At 46.3% G+C, this 27,159-nt stretch overlaps 1 protein-coding gene across 2 annotated transcripts in view; it reads right to left on the bottom strand.

The window, feature by feature from the left end:
* Positions 1-25,854, bottom strand: part of rims4 (regulating synaptic membrane exocytosis 4) — a 44,173-nt gene extending 18,319 nt beyond the window's left edge. Inside the window, exons 1-3 of one of the 2 annotated variants that reach the window (XM_086200350.1) lie at positions 25,617-25,854; positions 22,029-22,327; positions 19,657-20,635 (exon numbers count right to left, since the gene is read on the bottom strand). In XM_086200350.1, coding sequence (XP_086056476.1) covers positions 19,657-19,753 — 97 coding nt within the window. In that variant the 5' untranslated portion in view covers positions 19,754-20,635; positions 22,029-22,327; positions 25,617-25,854. The remainder of the gene's footprint in view (positions 1-19,656; positions 20,636-22,028; positions 22,328-25,616) is intronic. The other variant, XM_086200351.1, reaches the window with a different exon arrangement.
* Positions 25,855-27,159: the final 1,305 nt, after the last annotated feature.

The following is a 27,159-nucleotide window of genomic DNA, read 5'->3' as shown; positions in this document are numbered from 1 at the left end:
TTCATCATCACAAGAACGGCTGGAGCTTCGATGTTTATCAGATTATTGGAGAGGTGAGATTTCTGCCTTCATAAGTTACTGTGACGAGTACAACAAGAAGTACTTCAACTCAGAGAAAGCAAACTTTCAAACACATCCTCATCAGATTACAGCGAACACAACAGCTTCTGCTTGGCAGGAGAGATCCTTCAGACTGAGCAGATATCAGATGCAGAGGCTCACCTTCTGTCGTTACTCTCAATCGGGGACAACGACGTGCGCTGAACCAGGAGCCACTTTGATGACATCATCACCTCCAGGGTCTCTGATGAGTTTCCCTCTCTGGGTCAAGCAGTGAGGTCACGGAAGCATTTGACCTCGCCTGTCCACCAAACCCTGCGGTCACTCGTTTGAGGTTTTCTATCTTGGAACCTTTCATCAGTGAGAAGTTCCATTTTCGGTCACATTAAGTGGCAGCACAGAGAACCAAACCTGCCAGTGGGACTCAACGATGCCCCGCTGACTCAGGAGGCCAAATTCAGCAAAACAAAAGCAGAAACGGAGGACAAACTGCCCAACAACCTAAAGACGAGTCGGTTCAACTCGAGCGGATTCATTCCAGTCAATCATACGTCATCCTCACGGGCGTTCCGACGTCCACGTGCGCAGCAGCTTCCTGCAGCAGGCACCAACCAAACTAAAACTGCAGTTATAACCTCGGCCACACCGAGGAAACGCTGCTAACCGTTTAGCTTCTGAGTGATGAACCAGCAGCCTGGCAGCCGTTAACGGGAACCGGATCAAACAAGATCGCTCAACGTTAAACTGACCGCAACGTTTGAAGATGTCAGGTAAATGAGCGCAGGGTTGCAGCCTGATCCGACGCGTGCCTGTATTTTGTATTGTACTTCATGTGCTGCAATCTGTGTTAACCTGCCAAGAAACTGCGGACAGAACCAATCAAACTGAAATAATCCGGCTGTTTTCTGTTAAATTCTCCTTTGTTCTTGCTGCTGTGACGATGTTTCCCCGCTGTGGGACGATTAAAGGTTTATCTTATCCTAAACCATCTTTCATCTCTGAGATCAGTCTTTTATTGGTGGAATTCCTCTGACAAATAAAACCAATAAATGTAACAATTATTTAGCTGCAGTTTAATTTAGAGACTGACTACAGATACTTTCTGCCCAGATTATGCATCCTTTCACTAATCTGAGTGGACAGGACACGGCTGTAACGCCCTTAGGCGTGTGGTTTTGATCACGCAGCGGCCATCGTTTAAATAGGACTCTTCATGTTAAGATGTCAACAATATCATCTACCCAGAGACTTCGCCAGGGTTTGTTGTTGCTGATTACGTTCTGCTGGATGCAAAAATGGCAGCGGACGATTCGCTTCCATCTGGCATGCGATACAGAGTGTGTGAATGTGTATGTGTGTGTGTGTGTGTATGTGAGTCTGTATGTGAGTGTGTGAGTATGTGAGTGAGTATGTGAGTGTGTGTGTATGTGTGTGTATGTGTGTGAGTACGTGTGTGAGTGTGTGTGTGTTTTGGGACTCCACAAATATAATATGGTTATACAACCCTGTTGTAGTATGATATAATAAACGAACCTTGAGTCTCCAATAATGAAGAAGAAAATAGGTCAGAATGCACTTTTAATGCTGCTGTGACCTGATAAGCAACCTGAACAGTCACATCAATGTGTGGACTTCCTAATCCTAATCTTACTGGATTTACCCAAAACCAAATCTGCTGCCCTCCCAGTCCTGCAGCCGAATGTCCACCGTGGTGGCGAGAGCCGGCACCGACTTTTAAAAAATGATTAGCTGATGAAAATCATTCAGTCGTCACTCCGGCAACGGAAGAGAAGCTGAGAGGAAGAGCGGAGTCGATATCAGCTTCCTGAGACCGAAGGCTTCGTCAAAATGATGAAGACTTAAATGAACTAAAAAATGTGGTCTGAGTGTGTGTGTGTGTGTGTGTGTGGGGGGGGGGGTATTGTTGCAGGCCAGCTCAGACGCTGGCATCAACACAGGCTCCCTCCACCAAGAACGGATGAGATCGTTACTTTCAGATGAACCAAAGCTGATGAGACGGACAGGTTTTGTTGGGTTGGGTCCCCATCACTAATGAACCCTCCATCATGACTGATGGTTGAAGAGATGGCTTGAATTAAAAAAGCTAACGTGATGCGATGAGTGAGCTCCGCCCAGGACCCGTGACTTCAACGTCCCCACAACGTCCCCACGCTACTACTTCTCTCTGCGTGATGGTGACAAACACCATTTTTGAGAAAAACAAATGCTTCAAAAGTCATGAGTACGGAATCTACTGATGCTAGCTGATGACTTATGAGGAAGGTATGCTAACCTGCCCATCCACTACCCACTCATTATGCTAAGCTAAGCTATAATCAGGAAGTCTCTATGGGTTTCAGCTCCCCACTGCACGGAGGAGAGAAGGCTTAACATCTTCTTTCAGGACAGTAAAGACAAATATTTCCCCAAAAGTGTTGAATCCCTGTAAAGTCAGAAGTGAGGCCTGTCTGTCAAAGAGAAGCCTGCCTCCCATAAACAGCGGCGGCGAGTTAACGGCTCGACTTCTGCTTCAGGAAATATATTGAATGTGTGGAAATGTGGCAGCACTCCAGTGGGCACACAGCAGGACGGTCCACGTGTGCTGCCGTCTGTCAACACCTGGGAAAAGGACATTGTGTCATCAGCAGCGCTGACACAGATACGGTTGCCATGGACACTGATGCTATTACCATGGTGACCACGTTGGAACCTGAGCCTGTGGTGAGGCTGAGCTTTTTAACGCAGAGGCATGTTATTTTTTATGAGTGTGTGTGTGTGTCCAGTCCAATTCTGCATGTTTCTGTTGATGTGTCTGATCTCACACTGGGGGATTAAATGCATCCATTTTAACAATTTATTTTTCTATTATCAATTACTCCAAATTAACATGTGATTCTGTCAGCCCAACTAAAAACTAGTCAAAAAAATAAATACTCAAGTCTCAAGTAGAGATACTTGAAACCTCCACTTGAGTGCAGTAACCAAGTATTTGTGGGGGTCAGGAATACTGGGCTTTTATTAGCGAGCTCACCTGGGCCTGGAACCTGCAGCTACGCGGTGCGGGCAGCGCCGAAAGAGCACAACCCTCAGGCAGAACAGCTGAGCTACTTCACAAACAAGGGCATCAAAAACCAGCTGCTTTTGGAAGCGGTGGCATATCCTGAAAACAAGACGGACAGGGTCGGCTTTGCTTTGGGATCAATAAGTCACAACCAAAAATGTCAGGGCATTCTTAATTTTTGCACAATGAACCTTGGCATTTTTTGGTTCTGAATTATTGATCTCCAAAGCAGAGTACAAGTCTAACCTTTCCGTGTTCCTGTCTCCTGAAGCCAGCTCTTCCTGTCAGCTGAGCCAGGATGGCACACGTTCTCCAACCAGGGAAACAGATTTGTTCTTGGCATTTATACCTTTGCTATTATTCAGATATTCTGCTTTCACGGTGAGTAATCCGGACCAGCGACAGGAGTAATTGACCCAAATACACGAGTATGTACAGGTAGAAGGAAGCAGATGTTCGGGCCGCTAGTATTTGCTTGGAAAGCCAAGCTGGGCAACTTTCCCCTCGGTGACCAGCTGTTGTTTATTTGTTTCCAGATTGTTGGGATCACAAGTCAGGTCCAGTTAAATGAAGCCTCCCGCTCACACTGAGGAACTGCAAAGTCTCCGTCTGTCAGTGCGATTTCTGTCACCACCTACAAGTCCGGATGCAAAAGGGAACAGCCACTATTTCTCTACAGAACCTGGGTATTGTTATCACACGTTCACCAAAAGAAGAAAAGCTAAGTCCCGCTCAGCTCCAAGTGCCTATGTGTAGATGTGGAGCGCCCGCTGTGATGGAGCACAAAAAGTGTCTGATATGACGCACAAAAGTTGTGATGTAGCAATCAGAGCCAGGACTCATTAGTTCGCCTCCCAGTGGAGGGTTATTCATGGAAGCAGAGCAGATACAAAAATAGCAGCTCCTCATTCACTCTGGCCAACGCGCTGACTGACAGACGGGGCTGAAGGTTGGTTCCTGGTGCCGGCCCAGATGAGTCCAAAGGCACCAAGACTCCGACAGCAACACGTGATGAAGGAGTAGTGTAGTGTGGTTTGAGAGTCGACTGGAGGAGGCCGAGAAAGTACTAGTACTACTGATAGTCTCGCAAATAAGTATCATATCCAATACTAGTTTTTACCATCGATTAGTATCTGAGTATTAATATTTCTGACAACCCTGGACGACACGTCTTAGCTCGACAGGCCTTTGGCAAAGAGTTTAAAACATTGGTAGAAGTTCCTCTGTATCACAATCATGTCTGTGACGGCCGGCCATCCATCAACTCCACGGACCGGCTTTATCTGTGCAGGACACGCCGCACCCGCCATGAACAAACCAAACAAAATGGATGTTCTGCATTCGCCACTGGGTGAAACTGCTCTCTCACCATCAGTCCATTCATTACAACACAAGACAGAATCCAGTATGAAGCGCTTGTCAGAGTGAGGAGGAAGGAGAAGGAGAGAGATGAGGGAGGAGGGAGATGGAGGGGGAAGGAGGGAGAAGGAGAGATGGAGGGAGGAAGGAGATGGAGGGGGAGGGGGAAGGAGAGAGATGGAGGGAGGTGGGGGGAGAAGGAGAGAGATGAGGGAGGAGGGAGATGGAGGGGGAAGGAGGGAGAACGAGAGATGGAGGGAGGAAGGAGATGGAGGGGGAGGGGGAAGGAGAGAGATGGAGGGAGAGACACACACACACACACACACACACACACACACACACACACACACACGCACACACACGCTGGTTCCTAGCTGATGTTGACATGGATAAAGGAAGTGGAAGTAGGTCAAGCAGCCCAGCACTGCTTCACCTGTGGCTCAGGTATCAGGTGGGACCACCTGTGGACCACCCGTCTTTTCTTCTTGATGTTTCTTTTCATGACGACAGGTTTTATTTTAAACATACAGACCTAAAAATATTAATAAAAACTGGAGGTTTTTTTTAATCTGAAATCTGAAGGCTTTCTGAAACAGTCGATCCAACCGTCAACTCTCTGTAGCTCCCAGAGCCCCAGGGAGGACTGAGAGAAATCACGTGTTCTGTGGCTAAGAGATCCAATCAGGTCCCTTTCTTAGATGAATGTGTGGAAACAAGATAATAAGATCCCGTGTTCCCACACTTGGACTGATTTGTGGAAACAGCTTACATAACATGGCCACAAATTAATCACAAGCTATAACTCGAGGGCTAAAATAACTAAAATAAAGGAGGAAGTTACATCTCGTGGCCTCAAAATATTAAATTGAGGGAGCAACTTAGATTGGCCATAAATGAATGACATCAGAGAGGAAGTTGTGTCTCACAGCCTTGAAATTTCTATGATGAAGGAAAATGTTACACCTCATGGCCACAAATTAATTAGCTTAGGGGAGAAAGATGAACCTTGAGGCCTCACAGCAACGACATTAAAGGAGCAGATTCTATCTCATGGCCACTAAATAACTAAATTATATTGTGTGGTCACAAACAAATTCCATTAAGAGGGAAAAGGCCACATTCTTTCCTCTCTCAACAGCTGCCCAGAGCTCCGCCGTGAAGGTTAGACAGAGAAATGACAAACTTTGGCCTCTAAAAAGGTAAAACGACTGACCTTCCCCCTGCTGTCCAACAGCGATTTATCGATCAATCAATCAATCAATGACAACTAAAATGATCTGGACGTCACATCAGCCTAACATGCCTGTAACATCCTGACTGTCAGCGTAGCAGAGGCACGGAATCCTTCTGACCGCCGCGGTGCCTCATGGAGGCTCCAAACTTCCCAAGTTTTCCAGGTCTGATTTAAGCACTTCAGCGCGTAGGCGACTGACATCACACGTCCCAAACACTGGGAATGAAGCCGTTTGAGTAACTGTGTGAATCTTCCTCATTCCTGTCAAAGAAAATTACTGTTTTTTCCCACTCTCCCCATTCAGGGGTCGGCCTGTCCTGGTGATCAGAGGGTTATTGATCCTGGCTGAAGCTGCCGATACCCTTGTTAAACCTGCGCATTGATCGGACGTCTCTGTCAGGAAGGTCTTAATTCATCAATGGTTCATCAGTGACCTTTTAACCCGCTACACCGAGATTGACCCGCTGTAGAAAGACACACACACACGCAAACACTTTCAACTGATCAATACACTGAGACTAGGAGGGGTTTTTCCTCTGTAAGATTACCGTTTATGTTTGACGCACATTTGCTCTGGCAGCAGAGTGAGAGCAGCAGTAAATGCAGAGACAGCTCCGTGTTGACCTGCGGGAATCAGGGATCACCTTGTTAATCATCGAAGATCATCTGCAATCCTTCAGAAGATCCAGGCGACGGCTGCTCTCACACCTATGGATCGTTTGCTCTGGTCTGAATCAGCTCCTGAGTCTGTCGGCTTGGGACACAGTGTTTTAACCAAGTGAACCAAACTACATGACTACAACCCACCGTCGGTGTCAGTAAAGTATCAATTCGCTAGTTAGCCAACCGCCAATCAACCCAACAGAAGAAGGTGGAACCTTTCACTGTCGACTGGTCAGGTGTGCTGGGGGCGGGGCCCAGAGGGTTCATCACAGGACAAACATCCTGTGCTCTTCCAAACAAACTGCTTCAGTTTGAATGCATCCAACTGTCACGTTCTCTCCTGCTTTGAATTCTCCTTCATCACACAACAACTGGCATCTGCTGGCGGGAGGTGGATGCTGGCCTGCTTCAAGTGCATCAAAGACCCCCTGTGGTTGGTTTGAATGATGCAATCATCATGGGAGCATCACCATGGGAATCCTCTGACTGCTTCAACTTCTACTGGTTAGAGGTTCCCAACAGACAGGAAGCAGCAGGCTGTGCTGCCCCAGGGCTGCTCCTCCAGAGACCCTAACACCCTCAACGGGACACCAGTAGAGACCCAGATACGTGTCCGGTGTGGTCCTGACTCATGCTCGGTCCTCGGAAACTCAGAGTCCTTTATGGAGATGCCAGACTCTAAAAAGGTCCTTTCTCTTCGTCACTGTGGCATCAAGCTAAAATGAAAAGGCTCTCGTGTTTCAGTCTTTCTGTCCATTTGTGATAATAAATTCTAACAACCTCAATAGAATGAAAACAGACAAATCAAATAAACACATCCTCCTACAGCAGTGCAGCACTACAGGATTCCAGGACTCTGATGTGAATAAAACCAAACCATTAAAATCTGAAAGGAAACGCCCTGAACGTCAAAGGCCAGCAGGAAGCCTAACTTCATATAACTGGAGTAAATAATGTGTCGCCATGCTGATGACAGCGTGCTGCCTGCTTTCCTCGGGAGACTTCAGGGATACACGGGACAGACTGAGCGTCAGCTGATGTCCGAACAGAATCGTTCACGCCACACATGGTGTGTGTAAGATCCCCACAAATACACAGCATTAGCGCTGTGCTAACTCCCTAAAGCTTCTACAAGAAGCTCTCATCTCTGTGCTGTGGAAGCAAATCTTTTGGTGTCCTTTCCCACTTGGAAGCGATGACTGGACACTTTCACTGCGTTCCTGCAGGGAGAATAAATCACTTTAAGGTGGTTCACTTCTGTTGGTGCTTTCAATTAAATAAATGTAACATGATGTTGGCTGGATCTTTGACCAACAACACACACACACACACACACACACACACACACACACACACACACACACACACACACACACACACACACACACACACACACAACAAAACTCTCTACCCTCTACTAACGCTGCTGCAGAGGTGATTTGAGACCGCGGGGCAGCGGGGAGGAATAACTGCTCCAGAATGGAGGGAGAAGCGGCAACATGAACTTTTTAAAATGAGGAGAATGACCGAGCAAGGACATTTGGAAATGAAAAGTCGACTCTGAAGAGCCAGCCCTAACAAAGAGTTGATGGAATGAGTTTCTGGTGCCAAGCGGAAACTGTAATTAAATGGTTTCATAATTACTCTCCAGTAAAGATGCAGCGATCGATCAACCGGGGACCGGAATCGGCCGCATCAGTCTCAGTGTATCTGATTAGGGGCAGGTTTGGCTTACAAACAGGGATAACGGGAAGGTTCACGTCATGCACGCAGCGACTGCAGCGCCGCAGAAACACCTGCACTGGCTTGGGCTTGGCGTGAACCTCAACAGACCTTTTATGAATATCAAAAAAAGTTAACATTGCAGTCAGTTGAAAGTTTGCTAGCTGTTGTCTTTTATTCCAAGAACTGCAAATATGTGATGCACCCAAAGCCAAAGGTGCGCTAGGAGATTGACCTGTTGCACCTGTTTCCTTTTGGGAAAAACAATCCATGTCTAAGTCCTCAAATGCAGACATTTTCAGCTGGATTTCATAGGAAGCTGTTCAGGAAGCTGGAGAACGTGAGTCCTGACGCCGTCTAGGAGCCCAGACCTCGATGATGATCGCCTCACTGTCTGACAGACAGAGACGTTCTCTCCATCTATCCTACGAGCAACAACACAACTGAAGGTCTTTTCAAACACTTTCTTATCCTCATCCAACCCGTGAGCGATTCATCCCCCTGACAGTCCAACAGCTGGCAGGGTTTACATTTTTTATTGCATTAGATTACCAAATGTCCCACTGCTGCACTCTGATTCCTGGATCCAATGTTCGAACAGTGCCTCTCTAAAATGATTCTCCAACATTGAAACATTTATTAAAAGCCTGACGTCAGGTTTGTGGATGGCAAGAGCTGAACACATGTTCATGTTGTGTTTGAAGTTATAAAATACATCAGTAAATACCAGACTTGGCTGCTAGAGGCCGAGGTCTCAGGCCCTGAAGTGCTGCAGTGGATTTGTAGGAGTTCACTGGACAAACTGTACACACAGAACAAAATGGTGCAGAGACGCCCGACCCAAAGGTGAATGTTGGGAGATGCCAGCATCACATCCATCCCGGTCAGGTTAATGAGAGACATCCACTGCCAGGAGTCGGCTGGTGTCAGTTGATAACGGAGGGGGGCTGGAAACTACGAGAGGCCGACTACTAACAGCAAAACTGTCCAAAAACGCACCTCAGCATCCTGACAATGAAACAGACGGCTGAGGAACTCTCAAAGCATAACTCCTGATGCGACATTCACAATGAATCCTTTTCCCTCACTGCCTCACCACCTACTGATGGAGAGCAGACACACAATTAGGAGGCAGGTCTTTAAGCAGAGTTACGCTGGAGAAGTTAATCAAACGGATTGGGCAGCGGTGAGCTATAAAGCGTCCATACCAGGAAAAGCACCTGTTTTACTGCGCGTCCCTCAGTGGAGTCGGTCGACTTCACGCCTCACCATAAAGACTCCTGCACTGCACTCTCGCGATGTACGTCCTCATAGTCGTTTAACGACAGGGAACCGGGGAAATGCTCTCTGCACCACGGAGGCATCCTTGATGAGCTTGTAACTCCAGTGCATTTTAAAATATGTACAGAAAATAACATTTGGTTTAAATTAACGTGCAACATCTGGTCATATGGTAACTCAAGGTTCATCAGCAGGTATCAGGGGTGTGATGCAAGCGAATTACAACAGTGTGATTCAATTATGTCCATTAATATGACCCGATAATCTCATCCAAGAGGTACATGACGTTAATTTCATAAAGCTTCTTTGGATTTGCAAGTAAATGTAATTACCGCCATGACACCGAGGAGAAGAAGAGAGCTTCTGCTGCTGAATGACAAGTAAAGAGAACCGTCGCAGGAGTCGCAACCCAACACCACAGCTGTGTATTCACTCTCCAGTTCATGAAAGGAACCAGGCTGATGTCACCGCGCAAGCACCCGAGACTCTCAAACACAATACAACTCCATCTGTTCTTAGGTTCAGGCTCTAAAACCAACTGGTTAGCTTCAGAGTAGCATGACGTCTTGATGCAAAGCCAGGGTCTAAAATGAAATACTTTCAATTTCCAGTGAACGAAGAGGCAAAGCAACACGTCACATGCTTGAAAAGTCTCTCAGCCTGGCTGCACTGTTTCCAGGAGATTCTAAAGGGGTCTCACGCAGCTCGGCTGCACTTCCACCAAAAAATTCAAACTGGCCTTTAAAAGAAAACCTGAACTAAGAGAGGAAGCACTGTCACTGAAACACTTGGAACTGGACAGTGAAAAAAAGGAGTTAAGATATTTTACATTTTCATCATTTGACACTTTCTTCTTTATGATTTTCACATCAATATGGACATTTCTCTTTGTGTTTTTAATCTATTTGTCCTTTGTGTTGTCTTGGTGTAGAGAGGGAGGGGTTGAGAGGGTGGGGGGGGGGCCTTGTGTGTGTTGATGACCGTTGCTACGCACATAAACACAACACAGTGTCACCTTGACATTGAGGACACCTATCATGAAAAAAACGCAGGTGACGCTGTGACTAATCTGCCCCAATATCTGATGGGTTCTTTCTCGGCTCGGGCTCCACCCCACTTCTGCTTAAGCTCCACCCCTTTGGTTAACCATTTTAACACAATCCTGCTGACAGACAAACCTTTGTGGAGGTAAGGAATAAGGTGAGTTCAAGAACAGGAGGCAAGAGGAGAAAGGAGCTGAGAACAAAGAGCCGAGGGGAGGATGAGGGAGGGATAGACAAGGTTCAAGTGTAAACTCGTTCTTCCTCCTAATAACCAACTGTTCCATCATCCTGAACCGGTTCTTGGATCAGACTGATTTACCGCTGCTGAGCAGGAAGCGCAGGCTTCACCTGTCATCAGAGACAACAGGAGGTGGCTTTCCGAGTGCCGCGCATCAACACATTCACATGGCGTCCGAGTGATTTCCTGTCATTACAACACAAAGCCCAACTGTGGCATTAAGAAGGAAATCACACTTGTTCATTACGTAAAGACTGGAGGAGCTCGTAGACGAGTCGTCTGTCTTTGTCTCCATTTGAAGCCAACATGACAAGTTGACTTCCAGCTCTCCGTCTCACACAAAGAAGCCTGACAGAACAGTAGGGACCAGTCACTCAGCCTCCTCGCCGCTCGGTTTTCCATTTGCTTTCATCTCTACGTCTCCGTCTCTTACAGCATCCCCTTTGCACTGTTTAGCTCTGGTTGTGTTCTCTGCCATTCATGAAGAACATTAGATAGTAGAACAGTGCCCATCATTTTCAGACCCAGACGAGCAGATAGAGACCCTTCCCTCCTCTCGGGTTTATCACGGAGCTCCAGACCTGCACCAGAGGTCACGAGATGTTATTTAGACATCACGTTTGAAGGCGTAAAAGATTAGAATGACCCTCGCTGAAGAACCAGAGGCTCGTCTGGCACAGACGAACACCCTGTCTGACATACAGATCATTACAAATTCTAATTTATCGTCACCGTGCGGCGCTGCTGATGGTGCACACGCCTGCATTTGGAGAGCATGAACATCGGACGTGAACAGTGGAGAACAGCTTCCCTGCAGCTCAGTGTAACAAATGGACACCTGCAAGCCTCCTCCTCCTCCTCCTCCCTGTAGAATAGACCTCCTTTCCTGGTAGTCCATTTTTTACTCCTGACTTTTCTGGGCCGTCTCTGCAGCTAAGAGGCACTCCAGAGACCTCTCCCCTCCATTCTTTCTCCTCGATAAGTCACATGTTCATCCTTCACACTGAACCTTATTTCAGCCACATTCAGAGATTTACTGTCACTTTTTTGTCATCCATTTCTCCCCATCATTCAAGTATTTCATCATTCACGCCCTTCAAGAACGTGGCCTTGAGAGCAGGAATGAAGGGAGCCAGAGAAGGGAAGAGGAGGAGAAGGCACACATGAAGGACAAAGGGGGTAACGAGTGAGGAGGTAGAGGAGGCCTACTGAGCTATTCTAATTTTTCAATTCTCATCTGCCCCCCCATGGAGTTAATGTATGACGGATGCTGCTTTTTCTCCTCCATATCCAACCTGCATCTCCGACCTCCCGTCTGCTGGTTCTCCTTCTACTCCCTCTCCATCCATCAGCCCCAACCCAGCTTACATTTGCTCTTCATCCTCCTGCCTCTTCCCCTCCTCCCTCATTTTTACTCTCGTCCCATCCTCTGACTCATCGAAGGCTGATGATCTGGGTCCTCCCGTAATAAGAGACATCTCATTACCTATAGCTGCTGTTCCGCTGCCATCATCCTGCTAGTGGCTGCAATTGAGCCAACAAACTCGTTCATCATTCCTTTAACTAAAAACGTCTGAAGAGGTTCGGTCCTGAGCTCACTGGCAGGGCTCCGAGGAAAAAAAACTCCATACGAAGGAAGATAAGGTAAACATGTAGCTGTTGTCTGGTTACAATTCACCACGTTGGAACTGCAGTTCACAATGAGATGAGAAGAAAGATTCAGTGACTGAGGGTCAGAGCCATAGCAGACTCAAACAAACAGGGCTGTGGAGTCCCGCTCAGGCTAGCAGGCTGTGCTAGAAAGGAGTGCTAGCTAAATTTTTGAGGTTTTTCCTAAAAAAGACGACACATCTCACATTCAACCACTAAATGACAAATCTGAGCTAGCGGTGAAATTCTGGGTGACCTGCTGATGTCTGGCTGTGTTTGAGCAGCTAGCATGCGGCTCCTGGCTTTGCTAGCTGAGCCCTGATGCTCATTGCAAACAGGCTGAGATTAGCTTTTTGTGAATGAGCGATGTTGAGGTTTGCCACTGGTTCAAATGTCTCCATCATGGTTCAACACGAGACGTGAGCTCCTGTCCAGGCACTTGCTAGCTTGCTACCAGTCAGTGCTCACAAGAGCACAGGCAAAATCTAGACTTTATCTTGATAAAACAACCAAAGATTAATGATTTAAACACTTATCTCACACAAAATGTGTTTAAATGTCACTGCAAGATCAAGTCACAAATCACCTTGAGACACGTCAGTGTAAATATCAGTGCGCCAGGAGGGTTTCCTCCCGGCTGATAAAGTGACAGACGGATCGATGAGGCCATGAGTGAACGCGTCATTTTCAGGTTATACATTTACCTGATAATTCGGTTGAATCTGCTCTGCTGTCTCTCAGCCAAAGAGGTGCAATAGAGGTGATAACACAAACAGAGTGTGTGTGTGTGTGTGTGTGTGTGTGTGTGTGTGTGTGTGTTGGTGTGTCAGACAGAGATGTGGAGTGTTATGTCTCATTTTTACAGTACAAGGCAGTACATAGAGGACAAAATGATCTCCCTGGCTACCTTTTCACTTCGACTTCATTTAAAGTGATGTTTCAAATCACAAGTGTCATTTGTTTATTTGTTACTCGCCGTTTTCTTTCGCGTGGCCTCTCGGTGAATCCAGGAGTGGAAACACCGAAGACAGAAGATGGACGACAGTAAAACTCAACCAAGCGACTCTTAACTACCTCTCAAGTGCATCATCCACGATTGTGAAATTTCCTCTTTTATTTTCTTCCTCCATGTAAACACGTGGGAACACCCAGGTTAGCGTCCTCAGATTTACTTGTCGTCCTCGTGTGTCTTCAGTTGATCAAGATTTAGTCGACAGAAAAGTCAAAGAGTTTTAGTCTGATTTACTTCCTGAAGGTTTTGAGGGCAGCAGATTGAAATTTTTAGCCTTGCTTTTTTCACTAAAACATATATTAGTCGTTTTATCTTGATCATTAAATTCATTACTACTCACATGAGGAAGGTCTGAGTTCGACCTGAAGGATCAAAACCATTGAGTTTGAGTGGACGGACCAAGTCAACAAATAATAAAAATAATACGTTTTGTCCAGTTTTCAGCGACAAAAGGAACAAGGTAACAGTTGTGGAGGGGATGGAACCACTCACTCTACGTGGTGTGACATCGTCTGGTCCTGTCACACAAAGACTCGTCGCTTCACCGCGAAGGTCTTCAAGTCCAAAGGCCAAACACTGAACACGCACATGACATCTTTTCAGGCGTGTCGCTCCTACTTTCATCATTTCATTTGATTTTTACTACAGACCCCCTTCCTCCTGCGTGTCCAGCCATGGTTGAGTCAAAATGAATCAAGGTGAGCGAGCGAGGCAAGTGGATGGATAAGAGAGAGAGAAAACAAGATTAAAGGACAATTTAAGGTGGAAATACTGAGTTAACCTGCAAACAGGATTCATAAACCCCTCTCTGGGGGAGAGTGAAGGCTTGACGGATGGAGATGGGGGGGGGGGGGGGGGGGGCGAGAGAGAGCGAGAGAGAGAGAGAATTAACCCGCAATCAGGCTCCTATTTAGCTGCAGTCATCCACAATCAGCAGCCATATTAGCATTTAATTAGACCGAGAGCCACAAACCACAGCCTGCCGCTCTGCTCTGATTACCTCACACACTGCTTTCATATCCGTGCGAGCGTGTGTGTGAGATGTTTCACAGACCTTTGTATAAGCACATGTGAGCCTACAATTACAACTGCAGTCAAAATTCAACAAATATACTTTTCTTCCCTTCCCTGCACTCAAGTGATACTTCACCCAACAAGTGTTTTTTGCCTTTCAAGTACTCACTAATAGGGGTCTTGCCCTTAAAAGATGTTTTTCCTTCTCCTGCATTACAACTTTGTGACACCAGAATACAGGAAGAGCCAGTCACGTATAGTTCGCACTAATCTAACAGAGACTGATGCTAACAACGGCTAAACTGTCCGAAAAGAACTGTTCAATAACTCTCAAGGTCAATGCGGACAAAACATCTCAACATGTAAACTATATTTGTGAGTACTTGAGTACTTTTTTTGTGAGAAGTATCACTTTAAAAGAACAAGTTTGTATGATTATGTGCAGAACCAGGCTCTTAATCATAACAATTTAAAACTCAATTCTTTGCTTTAGCCTTTAATTACCTTTTCATTTGCTCTATGCTGCACTGCAGAAGAACCTTGGAATTTTACGTATTTTACTCATTTTATTGCTTTTATTGTAATTTGATTTTTCATTTCTCTTTTCAACATGATTTTAGTGCTCTTTTCTTTGTTGTGAAGTATTTAAGCAGCAATTTCTGTATGAAAAGGGCTTTACAGACACATTTCCTTCCATCCATCCATCCATCATCCCTCCCTCCATGTTCCCCCTCTTCCCCTGTTCAGGGTGGTGGGGGTGGAGCCTATCCCAGCAGCCTTCCCCCTGGACAGGTCACCAGTCCATGGCAGGGCCAACACATAGAGACAGACAACCATTGGCTCTCCCAGCCACGCCTACGGTCAATTTAGAGTCTGGATTAACCTGGTCCCTCTTGATGTCTTTGGACTGTGGAGGAAGCTGGAGTACCAGAGAGAACCCAGCAGGAACAGGGAGAACATGGAGACTCACCCAGAAAGACCCCATGCTGCAGCCTGGGCTCGAACCCAGAACTTTCTTGCTGTGAGGTGACAGTGAGGACCACTGCTCCACCGTGCCACCTGAGACACTAGAGGTGTGTATCACCACTGACCTCCCGATACGATACGATTCCGATACACTAGGTCCCAAGTCGATACGATTTCCGATACCATTTGATCCAATATACGATACGATATTTTAGTTACAATACCAATTTTGCTTTGGTAATGGAAGAGCTTCTCAAAGGACTGATGCTGTAAATTCAATTGTAAAAGTAACCCTCTAACCTGCTGCATCATTAAATATTAATATTTACATTGAGAACTGATCATTAAACAATAGTTATACAACATCATGCACTTTTTATTTAAATATTTGACCGTCGTTCAAAACAAAAGGGCAACTTAGACTTCCACAAACCGTCAGCAGCTCAGCAGGATGACTCGTGTGGCGAGCTTCAACCGCCCGCGTTTGTCAACGTGGGACATGAGGGACCAGCGACTGTCAGTGGACTGAGAGGTGATGGTCAAGCAGGAATCGTAGCTCTGCTTGTCCAGCTGTCACCAGCGATGGCAACTCTCTCTGCCGATTTCATTGCAGTTGTTTTTAACTTCTCTGAACATCTTTGGGATTGTGACTTGACTCAGTTGTTTCCGTGTCGGTAGCACATAGCGTGGTTCCAGTGTGGACGGGGGTCTGAAGCCTACATTTTCTACCTCACAGGATGGTCTGAGGTCCTTGCAGATCAAAATTGCCAGAGCCAAAGTGATGTTCTCTGCACGTGGAGGCGTGGACGGAAACTTGGTCCCAAATGCTTTCTCCAGCGAGGGTTGTTGCAGGGACTTGTAGTTTCCTGGTTGCTGAGTGTCCTCTGGGTGATGCCTCGTCAAATGGCTCCAGAGATTAGTAGTATTTCCGTTGTACTTTACTTCTACTTTGCACATTTTGAGCACAGCATTATTTTTGTCAAGTTGGGCGCAGTTTTCTCGCTTCTTAAAGCCGAAGTGCTGCCAGACATCGGCTCTTAAATTTGCCGGAGATTAAAGTTGCGCTTCCGCCATCTTGTTGTCCTCTGATCGGAGGCACATGGCCTGGATCTCACGAGATCTGATCATCAGACTGCAATAACGTTGCACTACGCACTAAATCACGCCAGACTAAAGGGGCAAACAAAAACAAAAAAATAAACGGATAAAATCAAATGCATTTTACAAGATCAATACTGGGATTTATGTATCGATAATCTTTCCTACAAATGTATATCTATAAAAATCGGTATATAGACATTTTTAACCCACCTCTATCAGACACATTCTATCATATTATAATGATTATTATTACTTTCCTGACTGGGAGCAGTGATTTGACGCAGCACCTCCAAAGCTCCATTGGAACTTGGGTCAACAGAACCAAACGTTTGTTGAGGACTAGAAGAGCGACTGCTGCTACTGATCATGAGGAGGAGAAGGGTTTCTGCTTGACACACCAGCATCCTGGACCTGAGCTAGCTGATGCTAACACTTCCCACACACTACCAGCCATTTGGCTAAGCTAACTAGCCTGGACCTGAGCTGGCTGGTGCGAACACTTCCCACCCACTACCAGCCATTGGGCTAAGCTAACTAGCCTGGACCTGAGCTGGCTGGTGCGAACACTTCCCACCCACTACCAGCCATTGGGCTAAGCTAACTAGCCTGGACCTGCGTTAGCTGGTGCGAACACTTCCCACCCACTACCAGCCATTGGGCTAAGCTAACTAGCTTGGACCTGAGCTAGCTGATGCTAACACTTTCCACTCACTACCAGACATTGGGCTAAGCTAACTAGCTTGGACCTGAGCTAGCTGATGCTAACACTTTCCACCCACTACCAGCCACTGGGCTAAGCAAACTAGCCTAGAACTGAGCAAGCTGATGCTAACACTTCCCACTCACTACCATCCATTGGGCTAAGCTAACTAGCCTGGAGCTGAGCTAGCTGATGCTTACACTTCCTGCCCACTACAGCCATTTTGCTAAGCTAACTAGCCTAGGTCTCAGCCCCTAGAGAAGAGTCTCCATCTTCTTGTCTGTCTCTGGGGACGATGGACAATGAGAGACTTTTTGGGGAGGTTGCAGAAATTTAAAAGAATTCAGTTTATTCCTGCATTTCTTAATCTTTATGAACAAGAAGTCATCAGCTCTTGGATTTGTTGAGAAGGAAAGAGAGATGCATGTGTTTATCACTCAGGCCAACATGTGTGACTGTATGTTGTTTTCCTATGAATAATTTGCGTGTCCGTTGTGTAAATGGTGGCTCAGAACAGAGGAGCGTCGTCAGCTTGTCGTCCGCTGCCATGTAGAGGAAAATTATTCACACTTACATTCAGGTGATGCTCATAAGTGCCGCCCTTCATCAGACTCTCCTTTTTTTAGCATCAGTAAACACACACCTTGGAAGCTTGAGACTGTGTGAATTAGCTTTGGCAGGGCTGTGTGTGTGTGTGTGTGTGTGTGTGTGTGTGTGTGTCCGAGACACCTATCATCACTAAGAACCAATTTTCCAGGAAATCCGCTGAATGAAAAATCTATTACGTTGCTATAGCCAACGCTTGGTAATGATGGGTTTTCCTCTGAGACACAAACACAACTAATCCCCATTTTAGAGGGAGACTGACCAACAAGGCAACAACAGGAGGTTGTGACAGTTCAGGTCACGCTGACAGACGGGAAGTAGGACAGCACTGCCATTACCTTTCTCTGGTCAGACAGTTTCAGTCCACCGGTGAGGACGACAGCCGGGTTCTGTGTTGGTGGTCATTTGACCACAGACCATTTCAAATGTGCCACCTGACACTGGGACGGAGCTGAGACAAACATCCAAACGTAACGAAGCCAATAACCCCGAAATTACACACCAAACAACAAGATGCAGTTTGTTCCTGTGGATGAAAATAAAGAGGGCTCTGACAGAGGAGGCAGGGAGAACCTGGTATGATCCCACAGACTCATGAACCACATCAGCACACACATAATACACACAATGCACTCGTCGCACACACGCGCACTCATGTGCCAGCTACCATGAATTCTGCCCGTGAGTTAACAGAGGCAACATCTACCCATCACCGCGTGCAGGGGTGAAATTTTAACCAGTCTATTATCTTTTTAAATGTTACATTTGTGACTGTGACTACAACATCAAAGCTGTCCCACCACTAAATATCACCAGCAGGTCCTGCACAACACAGATTAGCACTGCTCTTACAGGAGAAACTCATGTTCCAACAAGATGAACAAATAGAATTTTACCGTTTGGAAATGTGATGATGGCTCCATTGCTTTTTCTTTTTTGGCCCTGTGTGTTACAGGTCATTGATGGGCGGAGCTTAGCTGCCCCAGACGGGAGAATCTAACTCCTCCCTCTTTCCCTGATCACTGCTAACCAAGTTTGATTGATCCTCAGTTGCAGTTCATCATCCACACATACGGACAGAAATATTCCCAAAAACCTGAATCTGAAGGTATTTGGTACTTGGATTATTAGCTCCGTGCGTCTGCGCTCCGCTGCTCTTCCTCAGTTCGCCGTATGAGTTTCAATAAACTGAAGCTGAATTTCAGGAAGTGAAGTCTGAGAAATGAATGCAGTTGGACATTCCGCTTCACACAAATCAATTCAAATAGCATGTTTCAAATTCCATTCTTCAAACTATTAAGACTTAGCTTCTGCTGACGTATTTGATCCACACTGCCCTCTGTCCACATTTAAAGAATTTCAGTTTACTGTCACCACACTGGTGCAGGTGTCTCCCTTGTTCTTTGTGCCCTGATTTTGCAGTGCAAGTACAACCACCCTTGGGGCGAGAGCTCGGTCGGTGGGTCAACGAGGGTCGAGCGACGGAAAGTTTCTGACCAAAGTTGACCAACATGATGGAAGCAAAAAACATTTTGACTTGAGGGCAGAAGACGGCAGCTTTGTGTTGACGTTGTAACGTGTTGTACCTGAGAGCTGGTCATGACTCGGAGAGCTTTCACCATGTATCTGGCGTGTTTGAGGGTTAGTTGGAGCTGCGCAGGGACACAGACCCTGTGTCTACTGAATAAATAGATCATAAAGGAGGAGTGTGTCTCTGTCCTCCAGTGAATATAATGCTCAAAAATACAGGTTCGTTATGAACTTTGATTTTTTTTTAGTACTTTAAGCTCACAAGTGTCCTGACTGTGTGATGACATCACATGGTTTCTGCCATTCTCTCATGTACGTTACACTCAAGAACCTAAACATGGTACCGACTGATGTATCGTGAATCCTTCCTTCCATGTACCGCTCATGTTGTGGTTGTGCGTGAGATTCCTACTCACCCCCATCATCCTCATCGAAGGAGTTCATACACGGGAAGTAGATGGCGAGAGCCTCGAAGGACGCCGACAGGCTGATGCGGCTCTGCGATCGCTCCATGTAGAGGCCCGCCGTCGGGCCCGGGTCGGCCGGCTTGGCCAAGCGCGGCTGGGCATTCTTCACGCGGAGTACGGCTCGCGGCGTCTTGGAAGGCTGTCAGCTGCCCCCCACGGCAGATCCAACTCACTCCGAAAAGAAGAGCCACGCAAGAACCCCAAGATTCTCACCCTGGCCTGGACCAGTGCCAAAAACTCTCTGCAGGAATGTTCTTCAGAAGCTCAAAATGTGAAGGAGGATGAGCCTCTGCTGGTGGCTTGTGTTGATAAGGCTGCGGGCAACAATCAGAGTTTCTATCTATTAGCCAAGTAAATGCTCTGTCGTCCGATCATCTCCGCTCCAGTTACACGATCTCTCCTCTGCTCCTGGTCATCCTCCTGAGTTGCTGGTCTGCTAGACTGACTGGAGATCTTCCTTCCAGCTGATCAAACCTGATTATGCACCCTTTTTTTTTTTTTTTTTTTTTTACAGTGAAACTCCCTGAATTCTGCCTATCAATCTAACATCCTGCTCACAGCTGAGCTCTTCAGATCTGGTCAAAAACACAAGATGGGAGGAGACGCTGGCGGCGGCGATGGTGACGCCCAGCTTGCCCAACGTGTTGCTTCCTGCATCAAAGGTTGTTGTTTCTGTAGTGGAGCTATGTCATTCCCTTGTTCTTTGACACAGCAAAAGCATCTCTTTCATTTTCAGCGGGACGTCAGCTGCAGGAACCGACTGGCCTGGGTCCCCATCAGCTGGGCGAGCATCAGTTGCTGCAACTGTTGCTTCTGCTTGGAATTGTGTTGCAGTTAACGTTTTGTTGTTGCTGTCCTGGTCTCTGCTGTGTCGGTCCTGCACTGCTGCGCTGCCATGCTGACGCTCACTGACTGTCTGCTCCTGAGACTGGAAAGGATGGAGCGAGAGAGAGAGCGGGAGAGAGAGAGAGAGATGATGATGATGATGATGAAGGAGGGAGAGCGAGACGACGGCTGCACTGTCTAACAGCTTGTGTCTGACTGGACTCATTCAGTGATGAGAGAGCAAGACAGAGAGAGAGAGAGGGAGACAGAGAGAGATGGTGGGGGAGAGGGAGGGGACATGGATATGAGAGAGAGAGAGAGAGAGAGAGAGAGAGAGAGAGCGAGAGCAGTTGTTGCCGGCAGCCCGTCCAATCATAAACTGGATTAGGGAATATGGGCGTGGCTTGGAAGGCAGCACAGGGTAGGACGAGTTAAGTCTCTCTCTCGCTCTCTGCATCTCTGTGTGACTCAAAAACAGCTGAACCAAACCACACGACCCCACTGCTGATATGAATACTGTTAGTTTATGTCAAGAGAAGATTATCAACCATTCCATTGTCGTGAACAAAAATGAAAACATTGGCAAAAAAGAAAAGAGCAAGCAACTGAACCCATAAACAACCCAGATAGTGTTCAGAGGAGCGGTCCCGTCCCAGCATCTTACTCTCTTCACCTCGTAATTCTACAAAATAAACCATCCACCGTCAGCCATCGCTCGTCTGTAATCCGACAGTTTCACACATAATCTCACAATTTCAAACATCCTGCAGCAAAAGATTCAAAAAAGTAAAACAGACAAGAGGGACAGATGACAACAAACAATGAAATAAATCCACAGAATTCTGAGCTCGAAGGTTTTAACTGCCTCCACTTCACCCCCTCGGTTGTTCTGCAGTGACACTTAACATGTTTCCCTATGGGTGGATTTTTGAATAAATATTTCCCTCTCCCAAGTGTTTCTACTGACTCGGCTTTGAAGTGACTCCTAGACACAAGCTGGTATTTGTTGTTACTGCTGGTTGCTAGGAACCGGGGAGGAATAACTTCATCCTGGCGGACACTTTCAGATTTTTTGCATTTTGAACAGACTGAATGGATCCTTGGCACACAAAAGAGTTTCTAAACCATTTTTTAAAAAATTGTATGTTTTGAAAAAAGTCTTTTGCAATACATCATGTGACAGGTGTGTGTGTGTGTGGGGGGGGGGGGGTCGTCATTGGACTCAAAATGTTAACACACCTCCCAGTGTGGGATGACTCGTCAAACATTTGGATTGAACTCCGACAGAGTTTTTGCTGACATATACCTTTATAGACAGGTGTGTGTGTGTGTGTGTGTGTGTGTGTGTGTGTGTGTGTGTGGAGTTTGGAATGCTGATGCTTGTAAATGCTGTAACTTCTCCATCAGGAAGGATCATTTCTTCTTTGGTCATCTCATTTACTGTAATCAGTGGAAGTGAAACAAACGCTGGAAGTGATGTTTCTGTCTGTGCTTACTTCCTCCTCCCATCTGTCCGATCAGACATCCGTCAGCTCTGGGAAAACAGCATCTTGTGCTGCTTTCAGGCCATAAAACTCTTCAAGCAGGCTTCGTCTCCACCGAGCTGGAAGCTTTCAACACAAAAAGCTGCTGAGCAACGGCTGGAGGCCTTCGAGGTAACCAGGCAAAGATGTTGCAGACGGTTATTTGTGAGGGAGCTGTCTCTCATACGGAGGAATAACCCCAGACACCATCCTGTCAGGCTGCAGGTTTGTGTCCAGTCACTGTGGTCGTTGCTTCAAAACAACGTCGGCTCCTGAAGAGGTCAGCATAGACGTTACTATAACAATTCCCCAGAAGAACGAGCAGACAGATTCAAAACACAAGTGGCAAAATCAACCTAAAATCATGTTTAAGTGACAGATGCCATCTAGTGGCCATAGTAATTATAACCCCTGGGAAAGTAGGAAGTCACATGACATGTAAAGAAGGTGAGAAGAGACATGAGAGGAGGCGGAAGCTGATGTGGACGTCAATCTTTCAACAGCTGCAGTGGCTCATATTTCTTACTATTTTAATCAGTTTTTTAATTTTCCCCACCAACAGTATTAATTTGTTCCTTTCAGTTATAAAAAGGTAGAACGGGTGCTGATGAAGAATTCATCATATTCCTGTATAGAAATTTTAAACTGTTCCTACGTTCTATCAAAACACATACGTAGACACTTGCTGGACTGCAGCCCGCTGGGGTTTGAACACGTGGATTATTGACTGGATTATTTCCTGGAATTTGGATGATTGGAGTATCTGATCACACAGTAAATCATCCAGCCACGTGTTTGTGCCTGATCCCAGCCAGAATGTTCTGTTTTAGAGGGTCGGACCCGCCAGGTCACCAGAGCTGGAGAGTATCTCTTCAGCCTCAAAGGCCCTCCTCATAGGAAAAAAGATGTTTTCCCTCCTCTACCTCCTGGCATCGGTGGGGGCCGGTAACACACACAGATGGTTCGTCCAATCACCTGCCAAGTATCTTCTGATAAATGTCCAGATAGTTTCTATGGCGACTTCTCTGATGGCTCAAACCAGCTGATGCATCGGGGTAATAAATCATCAGCAGACAGAAACTTTCTTTGTCTGATCTGAATTAAAATGAATCACAGCTCCAGTGTTTCAGCCGCCACTTCAATAATGTATCGTTATTGATAATATAATCCTTTTATTCTCTGAAGAATTTGTTCCTGTTGGTGGCTCACTGGCTCCAGGAGGGGCCTTGAATCACTCGCTGGTTTCTGGTGCAGCTGCTGACATTTACCTTCACTTCTTCACTTTTTTGTTCGTTCTGCAGAGCCACGCCGGACGCAATGTGCCGGGCCTCTCGATGAACCCAGCTACCGGCTCACTCTCCAGCCCCGCGCAGGAACGTTCTGATCTTCTCCACTTCAGGATGGTTAAAGTTGACTCGCTTGCCTTTTCATGTCAGGCTTGTGCTTTTGTGTGTGTGTGTGTGTGTTTCTCTGGGTGACGACCTGCGATGCCTTCGTCCTCTGCCGAGTGTTCTGTGGCCAGTCAAGTGCACCGGTATCGTGTTGACAAGTGCTCACCGCGAGCGTGCTGTCCAAGCTCGTCTGATCACAGGAGCGCTGACCTTTTACTACGAGAAGCTGCCTCACTTTCTCTGGCTGCCTCTTCCTCCATCTGCTCCCGTCACACCCTGACTTCCTCTACCCCAGAAAACACTCTCATGCTTGTGCTTATTTATTATTAATATTGTTATTTATTTATGTTGTTGTTGTATAGAAATGAGTCCTAAAAGACCACAGGTAGCATGGTTGAGCGTCAGGTTCCCTCATCTTTAAGTTGGTTGGTTTGTGGTTAAATGCCTGAAATAGGTTTTAACGATTTCTGCCAATAAAAACCTCACTCGTGAATTTCAAGACTTTCATGAGTCTTAGAAACCTGGGTTGCTAACAAGAGTCTGAAGGAGCCCACAGAGGTTGTTGAGGTCATTAAAGGTCATCAGGGGAAACACAAGAAGCCTGAAGCTCAGTGGTGGTGACCTTGAAGTCATGTGACTGTGGTGTCGTTCCTCCATGGCCTAACGTTAGCTTAGCACTGCTAAATGTCGCATCATCAAAGTGGTTCATTCGTGAACATGATTCCAGTGATTATCAAAAAAAGCTGGAAATCTCACCACAGATCTGATTTACTGAAATAAAAATCCAGGTGTGATTCAGCTGGACTCAGGTCTGAGCTGGACTCAGGTCTGAGCTGGACTCAGGTCTGAGCTGGACGTTTCAACCAGAGATGGATCACCGTGGTTTTAGCGTTTTCGTGGAATTTTCAGACCAAATTAAAAAATATGACCAGCCTGATCCAACTAGACCCCCCCCCCCCCCGCGTGTTTTAAACATTTAAGTGTAATTTGCAGTTTCAATGTTTCTTTCAGTTTCTCCATTTTCTCACAGCAGAGTCGTCTCAGCGAGTGATGCGTTCACTGCCAGAGAATCTGATGCTCTGCAGTGAACAGAGAAACAGCGAGTCCTGTGCTTTGTGGTTCTGTCTCACTCACACACTCACACACACTGACGTCAGTCTGTCAGTCTCACTGTGTCTCTGGGGTCCATCCAGGGCGACAGAAGGCTGAGCAGCCAGAGGTAAAGACCTCCACTGAGCTTCTAAGGTGAGGGAGGGAGAGTGTGTGTGTGTGTGTGTGTGTGTGTGTGTGTGTGTGTGTGTGTGTGTGTGTTGCTCATTGGGGGGTGGGGGGTTAGGGAGGGGCAGATAAAGATGTTACATAACCACGTCATCATGGATTACCAGGTAACTGTGGACTGTGCGTGCCTGTCACCACCCTCCTGAGCCTGACTCCTTGAAGAGGGCGCTGGCCCACACACGACCCCGCCTCCATAACAGGAGTCCACGACCCTACAACCATGATGGACTTGTGGATCTCAGAGTCACTTCCAGATAGCTTACATCCAGAGTGCACTGGGTCCCATGTACAGAGTGAGGATGGTGATTATTTTATATTTTCTAATTTGAAGACTTTATAGAACAAGAAGAAGAAAGATGAAAGATGGCAGCGTATAGATGTGATATTTCTTGTTATAATTTCTATTAACTGGCTATGGATTTAGTTTTTTGCATGAGATGTTATATTTAAGGTAAAGTATCATATTTTATCTTTAGCAATATGCTCTCTTTGTTTGGGGAGTTGAATTATTTGCTTTTGGCCTTGTTACCATGAGTTAGAACATCACTTACCCTTAACCAAACATGGACATTTGTCCGGCATTTGTCTCAGAAAGTGGCACAATTTCAGTCACTTCTGTAAAAGAATCATCTTCAACTTGTCGAGTTGTTTTTCAGACTTGAGGGGGCCGCTCACGTTAACTTCCTCATATGGAGCCTTGTTTTTCTGATTATTCCAAGTATTCATGAACGCAGCATCAGAGGACCGCTAATGAAGCTAACAGCGCGTGGTTGGCTCAGTAAAATAACGCGTTTCTAATCAAACAACAGTCGTTTCATTACAGCTACTGAGTCCAGTAACATGTTAACACCTCAAATTAACCCTCTCAGACTTTACAAACCGATTTACTTACGGTAAAAAGCTCCCGGTAGCGTCCCGCTGTGTCGGTGTGAGCCCGGTTGGAGTGAATATCTCCCTCTCATAACATTCACAACACAGCTTGGAACCTCGCTGACTTGCGGGAGTCTTTGGCCAAGAAATCCATCGTGATATTGGACGTTTGGACGTTTAAATCCATTTTCCCGCCTGAAACGGTCCGATTTCAGCGCTGTCCATTGCTTTTGCCGCCATACTGCGTCACGTGACGCCCTCGACCAATCAGAACTGTCACCGGAAGCAACCTCGGGAGTCTTGGGTTACTGGAGCTGTTAGTTTACCGAGCCATTAAATTTGGCCACAACGTGTGTACATGCAGAAACACAAAATATGTAAATGTTAACATCCACACAGGAAATAGACTGACCCAGCAGGTGATGGGAACAATTCAACAATAATAATAATTCAACAATAATAATAATTCAACAATAATAATAATTCAACAATAACTGAGAGTCCTTATCACTTGATGAATTTGAACATACTTGAACAGTCATCAACCAAAACTGAATTCCTCTGCCACATGTTTTTAAGAATAAAATGTTCATGAAAGTGGATGTGAATTGCGTGAACTCTTTAACACCCAGTCCTGCTGCTGCAGTGAACCTGGAGAAAAACGCAGTGACAGTAACTGTGACTTTTAAATGAAAGTAACTATTGTAGTAACTACTACGATATTACATATTGGAAGTAACTTGTCCAACAGTCAACAATAACAACAAGGACGGTGGACTTTAGTACGTGGTTTCTGTTCTGTTGACTCACACACGCACACACACACGCACACGTATTTGGATGTTTGAATAAAAAAAGAAAAAAAACATCTCCACATGTGTGTGTTGGCATTTACATGCAGAGAAACGGGAGTAAACACACCGGCCAGAGAGGAGATTGCGTGTGGCTGATGTGTTGGCGGGAGCCAGGAGGCGCGCGGCCCTGTGCGCCCCAGCAGGCGTTCAGATACAGAGGTGACATTGATGTGTCTTTGAGGATGAGCCGCTCCCTCTCACCCCTCTACCTCACCCCTCCAGCCTCTCCCGTTTTCACTCCCTCCTTAATGCTTCCTCTCCCACCTGCTCTCCTCTCGTCTACAAATCTGTCCATTGTCCTCCCTCAGACCTCCCGTCATTCTCATTTCTTCTCCTCCCTAATCACCACAAAGGGGTTGTTTAATCTCCCTAAAACATGAGATGAGTCATTCGCTGGAAATCCGAATAAAACAGCTCCTCCTGAGTGGGTCGGATTCCTGAAACAGGAGATTTGAGCCAGACAGCAGCAGGACGGAGTGCTAATCAATTGTAAATGTGAATTAAAAAGTATGAAAGGAATCAAGTGAAACCTGTTCCCTGGTTTCATTTGTGCACGTTGGTGGTGTGTTTACTGACATGAGAACGCTCCTCCAATCAGAAATCTGCTTAAATTCACCTTTAAATACCAACCATGTGCTGGTTGTGACCCGGAGAACAAGAGAATCCCCCTCCTAGCAATGTCTCACAAACACACACACACACACACACACA

This window comes from Aulostomus chinensis, chromosome 3, assembly GCF_037954235.1.
Source record: "Aulostomus chinensis isolate RoL2024-O1b breed Wild chromosome 3, RoL_Achi_v1.0, whole genome shotgun sequence".
Taxonomy (NCBI): domain Eukaryota; kingdom Metazoa; phylum Chordata; class Actinopteri; order Syngnathiformes; family Aulostomidae; genus Aulostomus; species Aulostomus chinensis.
Note: the sequence above shows the minus strand (reverse complement) of the source record. Positions and strands in the feature narration are given on the sequence as shown.